The sequence below is a fragment of the Pundamilia nyererei genome, unplaced genomic scaffold (assembly GCF_000239375.1).
Source record: "Pundamilia nyererei isolate P.nyererei 1_Seehausen unplaced genomic scaffold, PunNye1.0 scaffold00005, whole genome shotgun sequence".
In the NCBI taxonomy this organism is placed as follows: Eukaryota; Metazoa; Chordata; class Actinopteri; order Cichliformes; family Cichlidae; genus Pundamilia; species Pundamilia nyererei.
In genome coordinates, this window is record NW_005187406.1 from 64,999 (window position 1) to 75,414 (window position 10,416).

The window sequence follows — 10,416 nt, forward strand, 5'->3', positions numbered from 1 at the left end:
TAAAGACTTGAGACTTACTTGAGACTTGCAAAACAATGACTTGGTCCCACCTCTGCTAATTAGACTTAGAAACTAATTTGTTCAAATCTGCTCGATAGAGACTTGTAATTCCACTCTTGAAAGTGTTTTTCTTTATCCTGCTTTTTGACAATAATTTATAAAATGAAGATCATGCAGTATTTTGTAAAACTTGAGACAACAAACTCATCAGGAAAGTGTCTTCTTAGGTCACAGACCAGGGGAGCAAGGGGTTGTTTTCTCTTAAAGTTTATACTACTGAACACATTTTGAAAACTAAAAGCGGTATTCATCAGGAAATAGAATCCTTGTTGTGCTTTTCATTGTCAGATCCACAGTCCAAAATTAAGAGCTTTTGTGTACTTTAATCAATCAGTCATCAGTATTGTTGTTGAATAATTTTCTTTAGATCAAAGAGCCCAAAAAGCAGTAAAGATTAAAGTGGATGGATACAAGCTGTAGACAGTTTAATCATCTCTGCTTTCTGCCCTTGATAATGTCACTGCAGTGTTAGCTACAGCTCCATTAGTGCTACAGAGCAACTGTCAGTGTCAGTTCTGCATGTAAGATTATACACCAGTTTTACACAGCATTTAAACCAGCTGCCCTATTGTATTCGTCCCTCTTGTAACCCCTAAACAGCTCTGGATGCAGACCCTCTGGAGGGTGTCCTTCAGTGTCTGACACTGGGACGTTAATAGAAGATCCTCTGGGTTGTGAAGATGAGCATCCATGAATCAGGCTCTGAACGTGACAAAGTAACGTCCACGTGAATGCCAGGTCTCGAGGTTTTCACAACAAAATGATCAATGTTAATTCACGTCATCTGTCAGTGGTTTTAATGTTATGACCGAACCATGTTTCAGCACTGCCGTCTGTATCCGTGTCACAGCTGGGGGTTTGTGGTTTGTCCCTGTTCTCGAGGGTTTGCCCTCGAGTTCCTGTGGAACAGACAGATAAATCAGTCTTTGGCTGGGGTCAGTCAGTCGCTGTGCTGAAGGTAATGGAGGTCCCAGGGGTTAACACTGAGATCATTTCCCTGCAGTCAGCACTCTTCTCCTCTCTACCCTCCACATGTATACATTTTCATCCTGTGTCTTGTCCACCTCCTCACACTTGCTCTTGAGGCAGCTCGATTCGGTTGATCCATCTGCCTCGACACCATCATAATTTCCCGCTCCGCCTCCCTTTACATCTACACCCAGAGTTCATCGTAGCACCGCCTCATTCTTATCTCGTTGGTCTCTTTCTTATCCATCTTCATTTTTATTTTCACTTCCTGCCATCTTTTCCCTTTTTTACAGCCTTTTTCTCTCTCGCCCCCTCCCTGTTGTGTCTTTCCTTTGCCTCTCGAATGCCAATATGTTTGTAGGGGTAAATGCAAGAAAGGGATGACACGCAGGCAAACCACGTAACCATGGCAACGCATGCAGCTTGTCAAAGTGTCGCCCTCACCAGTGTCGCCCTCACCAGTGTTGGATCGCTTCAATAACTGCTTCCCTCTCAGTGCTTTTCCCTCCTTCTTCCAAACCCTTTCTTCCCTCTGTTTCTCTGCCCCGCTCCCTTGTTCATGCACGTCAACAGCCTGTCCAAGGGAGGGGGGGAAAAGAAAAAAATCAGGCCCTCCCTCTTGCCAACACTCATTTATCTCACTGTGCCTCATCTTGGTAATTGATAACCCTAATTGGCTACAAGAACCAGTCCTCCACCTTCGTGTATCCAGTGCAGACAGTCTCCCCTATGTGACGTTCTTCCTGAATAAGGTCATACCATGGAGGGAGAAGTACCTGTGCAGTATGACAGCTCAGTGTCAACACTTGTGGTTTGTGTAAATGTGCACAGCCATATACAGCGTGCCTGTGCACTTCTGCTGTATGTGTAGGGTAGTGATGTGCTGACATATGGAGGCTGACAGTAATCAGACGTCCCCAGTGTGGCTCTCTGTTCCCCCTGTCAGCCCGGGCTGAGCCGGGAGCACATTAGAATCTGATCTATCTCTCCTCTGTGGCAAAAGGATGCAGAGCACTGGAGTGTGTCACAGCCTTCTTATAGGAAAGAGAAGTAGAGGACTCACTGCCAGACCGCTGGGTTAGCCAGACGTGCACAGACGGCAGTGAGGCATTTTTACTTTCAGTCCCGTCTCCTTTCTGGCGCTCTCCCCCCTCTTGTTTCATACCTTCTCGTCCTTCAACTTTAATCTCGCCTTTTTCCATTTTCTTTCATTTCATCAACCCGCCAACCACCCACCTACCTCTTCCATTTTTCACCTCTTGCCTCCTTGCTGTCACCCCCTCCCCCCTCTATATCTCGGTACACTACACATCAACACTGAAGAGAACTGTGCTGCTGCGCTCGGTTCTTCTGTTTTAACAAACATCCGTGGAACGCAGAGTTAAGGAGATTACCTAAAAATAAACAGGGGGGCTGTGTTGTTCCTATTTTGGTTCATTTGTGTCCACAAATTTGGTAATATGTTCATTCCAGTCTGCCATGGGAGTGCTGGCTATCACATTCACAGTCAATATGTGATGTGTAAACAGTCATCAGTCAAACATAAATGTAAATTTAGTAAGTTTATGTGAGTACAAACACTTTGTTGAGGGTATAAGATTTATTTTTTCCTGGTGATGAGTTATTTAGTGGTTGTAGAGTATTAACAATATCCCTTCACTACATCACGCAGCAGTAGAAAACACTCATCCTAATTAAATCATTAAAACTTACTATGAACTTCCTGCTTTCACTAACGCTCTCCCAGATGACTAAAAAGTGTCCAGGGAGTGAAAATCTGAAATGCACACTCTCACACCAATGCATTCCCTGATTCATGTTCTTTGCTCCTTCGTTGAGCAGTAAAGCCTTTAGCTTTGAACTTCCTGCAGTAGAGACCGACACAGTGTCGGTGCAGATCACGTCCAGACTAAGGCAGCTTTTAGATCAGATCCTTCTCATGGACTTGTGATACGACCAACAATGATCCAGCATGACTGACTACATCCTGACGCAACATCTGAAAAGCTCACCTCACCCCCCCTCCCTTCCTGGGGCGACAAAAGGCCGTCGGTATGCTCTCCAGAACCTAATGAGGCACTGTTAGCATTCAGGAAACAGTCAAAAGAGAAGCAGCAAGGACTCTTCCCATGCGGTCTCTTTGTGCTGCTTCGGTTTGTCCTCGGGCACAGTCTCACAAACACAGATGCACTAAGGAGAGCGGGCATGAGAAATTAACGCTCCATCACTAAAAAGAGAAGAAAATGAAGTAGTGCTGTATGTTATGCTGGAGGAAAAAAAGGGGCGGGGGGGAGACCCCACATTACATAAACCAAGCATAGACACACACCCTATACTTTACAAGCCATTTTTAACCTGGTGCTATTTCAAACAAAAACACTTTTATGAGATTCTCCTACTTAAATCAATTACAAGGAGCAGCTCTGGCATACAGACATCAGCAGTAATAACCCACGGGGCTGTGGGTCTTTGTGAGTGGCGATTATAAAAAAAAACACACTGACTGTGAGTCGCAAATGTGGCCAAAAACAGACTCGTGTGGAGGCACCCACACAGGAATAAAGACGGAAAAGTTGGTCAGGATTTTTTTTGGTTTTGATTTGTTTTTCGCGTTTTTAGGAAACCTAGAATGACAAACTCGCCCTTCTCTTGTTGCTGCTTTCAACAGCCTAACATGTTGGGTTTCAATGGATTTGCTCCTTTTATGAGGTTTAAAGTGTCTTTTAAAGACATCATATAAGCATCAGCTTAATGAAATCTGGTGTCAAGCCCCGAATAGACTCTGTTGTGTCTGTAAATACTGGTACACCCCAGCTGTCTATTACTTGATGTGTTCTCCCAGAGGGCAGACTGACACCTGCTTATTAAAAAAATAAAGATGCATAATAGTGCATTGTAGCGGCTGCCTTGCGGTTTTTACTCCAAGGGCTTTGTTTTTGTGTTTTTATTTATTTTCAGCTGGACCCAGAGAACACCGGTTTCATTGCAGTGGAGAACTTTACCAGTTTGGTGGAGCACCATGAGCTGCAGCTGGACCCATCCAAGCTGGACATGCTGTTAGCCCTCGTCCAGAGCAATGAAGACGGGCAGGTGTGCTACCAGGAGCTCATCGAGTTGGTGAGTGGAAACCGCGAGCGCACGTGCACGGGCGCAAATAGCGATGCGAGTTGGGAGTTGCTTTGTATCCCGCTGCGCACAACAACACGCACACAAACAGCCCACCTTTTTTTTCCTCTTTTTGTTGGATTTCAGAAAGGTCACAGAATTGATTCAGACAGAGCCGGCGAGCTCTGCAGTGGCGAAAATTGACTCGACCATTTAGGTCGTTGTCCTCCAAAAGAAGGATCAATCTTTCCAGTTAATGTGTCGGTAAATCCAGACACTTAACCTCACAAGCCGGCAACAGCAAGTGCGGGAAACACCCACACCGAGCTGGCAGAGCACCGTGTCGAAGCAATAGATTCTGTTTATTATAACACATATATACTGAAACACACTAATACTGTAAGGAGTAACATATTAAACGCAATATGGCTGAATAGTGTTGTTTTTCCAATATTCCAGATACATCTCATGGTTTCATTTGAACCGTTTTCTAATGTTTGACTCCCTGATGAGTGATTATGTGCCAGGAAGTGTTCTATAAGCTGATGTGAGGACAGTCTGTGTGCTGTCATCTCTTAACCACAGCCACAGATGACTTAATGTGAAGCATGCATTCCTTTTAATTCATTCCCTGCTCTTCTTTTTGCAGTTACAAATTCATGTAGAGCTTTATATCTGAAAGCCTGAGTCTCTCCAAGCCCACAGATGAGCACCTGCTTTTGGCTCCTGGTGCTGTAGGGTGTAAGCATAGTGATTAATTCAAGGCAGTGCAATTCCTGGGATGTTTTCTCTTCCTTAAGCTCATTTTCCCCCGCTCCTGCTTTCTTTTTCTGTTTATCTCTTTTTCTGTGTGTGTGTGCCTCTATGCATGCTTCTGTGTTTGCATGTTGTGCTCCCTATGATTTGTAGCAAAGGCCACATGAGGCCATTCAATTTGGAGCTGGTCCCATTTCTGAGGTCTGTGCCACAACAGACTTGTAGAGGTGCTGCTCCCACAAAACAGCCTCTCTTTCGCAACCATTGTTGAAGTGTGGGTTGTTTTTTTTCCGTATCCTTCTCATCTCGTTGCATCTCATCTGAATCCTCCCCTTCTGAGTCCATGCAATATCGCCTCCCCTTCATTATGAACCTGTCTCCTTGAGCACTCGGATCTCATTTCCTTCTCTTTTTCTTGTGAACATATGTTCTGCAAAGGAAAGAGGTTAAAAAAAAAACAAAAAACACAGCCTCGCCTCCAACATCATCAGGGAGACACTTTTAAAATTGCCCATCAGCCAAATGCAAATTGCATTCGATTAGTAGCCGGCATTGGTAGTAGTCGGCAGCAATCTGAGGTAATTTGAGAGCGCCCATGTCTCACACAGATATCGACCCCCAGGTCTGTTTTTTAAAGATTCGTCTGATTCGCACATGTGAACGCGAACAATACCCACGCTGTTGTGCACATGCGTGCAATTTGCATATATGCAAACATTTTCAAGAAGTTTATTATTAATTGATGCAGCCTCCCACTTCCTTGCTGTCTGTCTCACCGCCTCCCCTCTCCCTGATGTGCACAGACACACACAGACACACTGCAGGCAGACTCTCATTCATACACATGAGCCCTGTGTGTGCAGCTTTGCTGAGTAATTTAGAGGATATTTGAATGTTGATGCGAATCTGGCCTCTCATCGTGCAGCACGTGACGCGTGAGCTCTGCAGACAGAGTGCAGAATGTAATATGACATTTTCATCCGGATCATGGGCGAATACCTTGGGCCTTCTTTCCCCTCCTCGCTCTGCATGGCTCTCACCTCATTGGCTTCTTCGCTCTCTGAAGATTGGATTTAGTCCAGTTCTCCCTTAGCTTATTTATTTATTTTTGCTTGCTTCTTTTCACATAACTGTATCTGAAGCAGATTTGTAAGTGATACTCCACAGTGTATAACAGATGACAGTCGTGTTGTCATTTGGAAGGTTCAGTGCTGCTACAGTGTTATAGCCGCTGCCTGAAGTCTGGTGTCTGTATTGATTTTGTGGTCTGGCCTCTGTGGAAAATGTAACACCCCTGCACATTATTAAAATGGACATAGCAAGATGCATTGTGTGTCTGTGTCTGTGTGTCTCTGTGTGTGTGTGTGTATTCTCAATCTGTGCCTTTTCAGCTCACAAGCTGGTGAGATTTCTCTCTGTTGTGTCTCTTAGCGGCTGTGTTCAACATTTTTCTTTTTTTTCCTGATTTGTTGTTCTACATTCCCTCCGTGAGTTTTGCAGCCGTGAATTCACGCTGCCTCGCTCGACCTCAGTGGGTGTAAATGTGTTTTGAATCACACCGTTAGGCAACAGCTTCTCTGGTGTCTGCGCGAGACCGTGCGCGCTCGCACTAGTACAAGACAAGCCTCGCGCGTCGTTCACGTTCGAGTCATCTTTCATGCAGGGCGATCCAAGCCAGAGAACTCCATCAGTTCAGCCAGAGGGGTGAATAAGTAACGCTCTGCTAAAGCCTCTCTTGGGGAACTGTGCATACACTCACGCACGCCTGCACACACACACTCGTACATACACGAAAGACTAGTGGTCTGTGTCTGACTGCTAATCAGTGCAGACTTCTGCACGAGGAAACCAATAGATATTTTCAAGCAGCTCCACAGTAAAACGCAGACATTTGATCAATTCAGAAGGCTAAAAGACACCTGAGGTTTCAAAGGTCATACATTAGGGGTTTGGAGGGGATGAAAGTGTGAAAGATGAGCATGGGTTTAAGAACTCGGGGAAAAAGGATTTCACCGGGAAGTGTGATGTATTCCTATCCTATGTTTAATTTCACCTATTGAGCCCTCTGATGCTATCATGTTCCAGCTATGTAGCTGAAGAAGTGTGTCATCGCTCTCCTTCGGGTGGTAATTTGGCTAATGTTCGAAAGAGATACAAAATGGCAGCCATGGTTAATTACATGGGTGAAGTGTGTGCTTCAGAGATTATAGCAGGGGTTTCTCTGTGTTCAGGTTGAAGGATTTTTAGGACTTCGCCTTTTCCTGTTTTCATTTTTATCCTTTTGCCCAGATGTTGCGCTAATATTCTCCGGTCCCTCAGGAGGTGATGTTGGGGAAACACTTTTGAATTTGAATAAATATTAAATGTCTTAAACTGAGCGTTTGAGAGTCAAAAGTCTAGTTAAAGTTTCATTCTGGAAGTAGGCGATTACAGCATTTTTAAAGTTTCCAAGGTCTCCCAAGTCACAGTGCTCACGAGGCATCTCTCTCCTGGGACACAGATGCTACCTATCAGCATCCCACTGCACGCTGAACTCCAGTTGAAGCTTTGTGTTGGAGATGGGTTCCCAACTAAAAGTAATGCACTTTGCCTAAGTGTCCTGGAGTAAAGGCTTTTTTTCTTTTTGGAGTTTTAGCGCTGCAACTATTAAGCCATGAAGGAGGGTTGTGGCCGCAAACTGCTGAGAGGGAAAGGGGGAAAAAAGAAAAAAGGTGGACTCTGATTTTTTTAAAAGGATTTGAGTAAGAAAGAACCTGAGTATCTGGGTCAGGGTAGAATCAGCGAGGCTGAGATCCGCAGTGATTTAGAGGCTGCTGCGAGAGAGCACGACAGAGTGAGAGAGAGTAAAGGAGAAAGGTGCTTTTGGCCCTTTGGATGACTCGCAAATTAGATGGTAAATGCAAACAGTGACACTGTTAGCCTGGTGATGGTGAATCTGTAGCACTGTTAACTGGCACAGCCTTCGATTCTTTCGGCATCGATAACTGATTTATCGCAGGAGGAAGGAAAGTGGGCATAATCAGAATCATTTATGGATTGTTTTGCAGCTGCAATGCAGACATCTGGATGGCCTTTAAGATGCTTCCCCCCCAAAATTGTTATTGCTAATTAGTATTGAGCTGCATGGTATTGACCATGTGGTGTGGCTAATTAATCCATCAAGAACGATTGACTCGAGCTGAGAGCAGCACGTACAACCTGCAGCCACCATGAGGCACACACTGCTGTCAGTCTGCTCCAATCAGCCATCCCTAAAGGAGAATACTGCCTTTATATGTGTTTGTGCTCTTTGCCTCTCCATCACTTATTTCCCAGCAGACTGTGCCCCATCAGGGAACTGATGCACACCTCAGAGATTTTCCCTTACAGCGCTATACTGATGTCATGTGAATTTATTTTTTCCTCCCTGTGCACTTTGCTTTTTCACTCCTCAAGTTTTGACTTTTGACGTTTATGTGTGTGTGTGTTATTGTCTGGTTGCCGTCTCTCTCCTGTCGTCACATCAAAAGGCTGCTAATGCTCACTTTAGTGTTGGCAGTCCTGCATGTCAGAGAAGGTGAGGCAGAGTGACAGCCGTGCTTAACCGTGCCTTCAGGGAACAACTTTTCACTCAGGCAATATGAATGGGAGAGAATACAGTAGCAATGCAGAAAGAGGCAGTAGGTGCTGTCACTGAGCCAGATTAAATAAGCTGTGATCTTATTTGGAAAAGAAGCCAGTCCCATTTTCTTTGTTTAAACTGTACATTCAGTTATATTAAGACATCTCACCTTTCGCTGTCCACTGGTGGCCTCAGAAAAATCTGTTAATCAAACTCACGCAGACAGGCATCTGATCTCCCCGTCTTATGTTTCCCATCTCTGCCTTCTAATGTCCCCATGCTCCTTTTGCTCCGCTTCCACTTCCTGCCTCAAGTATTGTATAATTGCATTTTCCAGGCCTGATTTCCATACTAAATATGCAACCCTCCGTCTGTGGGAGAGCCAGCAGCCCAGCTCGACATCGTTCTGGTTATCGCTTTGCAACAGGCCCTTACACCCTCGCTGTACAACCACCAGTATCATAATTACCCACAGTTAGGATAGTTACCACATCCTGCTCTGTTAGCTTCCAAAAGGGATTAGCACTTTTTTTACCCCCCGATTTTTGCCTGAGCAATTTCTTGAAGAGGAGGGAAGAAACAGTCGCCGCTATTTGCATTTCTTCATTATTTGTTCATCTACATTTACAGATTTTGTCTTCTAGCATGTTTAGCTCATTAGCTTTTATAGATATTGACCCACAATTTCTTCCACTGTGGCTCCTGCTGTGTCTATGTATAATGAGTGTACAAGCAGCAGGGCCTGGCTAATGAATTACTGATGTTGTACCTTTAATGGTGGGTTGTACTTCCTGCAGGTCCCCTGAAGAGGTTCTGTTACACTTCACATGAAGCTGCCATGTTTGTCTAAAGTTACTGTTACGTGAAACCCGTACGTACAGTAAGGTTTTCTGTTGTAGCTGCTGCCTTCTTACTCTCTCTAGAGTCTCGTTTCGTCATACATTATGAGGCGAGTCTGCCAGCTCGCCTCATATGTTTTAGCTACACCAGAGATTTCCACCATCATCATAGCTGTGACTTATGCGTGCTCATTTTCTATTAGGAAATACAGATATTGAATCTAAAGTGCCCCTGCTGTGGATAGCCGGTCAGGCAGTATTTTCAGTGGTAACTCTGGTGGAAAAGAACTCTGTGTTGTTATCCTAGCAGTTCTCTGGCTTGGCTGTCAAAATCGTGGCATTAGGATAGTTTTCATCCTAAGCCTCTATTAAATAACTTATCAAGAGCTGGTGCTGTCAGCCTGCAAGCTTCTGCACAGGCCCTGCTCACTAAGCAAACCTGGAGCCCATGATTAAAATGAAGACATACAAACACACATGTACAAATGCCCTCTTTCTTTCCATGCAATAGTTCCTTTCAACTAAGATTTGCTTTTCAAGAGCGGACACACTTCAACAACATATTATTACAATGCCTGAGGAGTAATTGATCTAGCCAGCAGTCAGGCTTACATTTGTCTAAATTTTAAAAAAAAAAGACCCTACTCATTGAATAACTTTCTTATCTCTTTTTTAAAAATCTGTTGTGTGCTAAAAACCAATCACATGTTTTTAAACATGTAACATAGCTTTTGTAGGAGGAAAAATAAAAATTCACATGCTCTCACAAATTCATTAAGCACTAAATACCTCTCAACTTCTGCTTTAGTTAGAATAACATCTAAAGCTCGTCATGAACATATACTGTGTAGTTTCTGAAAGAAGTGTTGTAGTTAAATTAAGTGCTGGCAGATAGATTTGCCATCATTAAACTGTTGTTTTACAGTGTGCCTAATGTAATTTGCAACATTCTGCATTGTAAAAATATTACTGCCTTGTGCTGTATGGAATAAAAGCTTCACAACAGAATATTGCTGGTTGCCATTACACTGACATTATACTCAGTCATGCCGGCCTTACGAACAAAACTGTAACAATGTTCTTGGG

General features: G+C 44.1%; 1 protein-coding gene across 3 annotated transcripts in view; it reads left to right on the top strand.

Annotated features, from left to right (window-relative positions):
- The window catches only part of rhbdl1 (rhomboid, veinlet-like 1 (Drosophila)), a 52,887-nt gene that overhangs the window by 8,667 nt on the left and 33,804 nt on the right, over window positions 1-10,416 (top strand). For all 3 annotated transcript variants that reach the window (XM_005721570.1, XM_005721568.1, XM_005721567.2), the window contains exon 2: window positions 3,988-4,146. In XM_005721570.1, coding sequence (XP_005721627.1) covers window positions 4,081-4,146 — 66 coding nt within the window. In that variant the 5' untranslated portion in view covers window positions 3,988-4,080. The remainder of the gene's footprint in view (window positions 1-3,987; window positions 4,147-10,416) is intronic.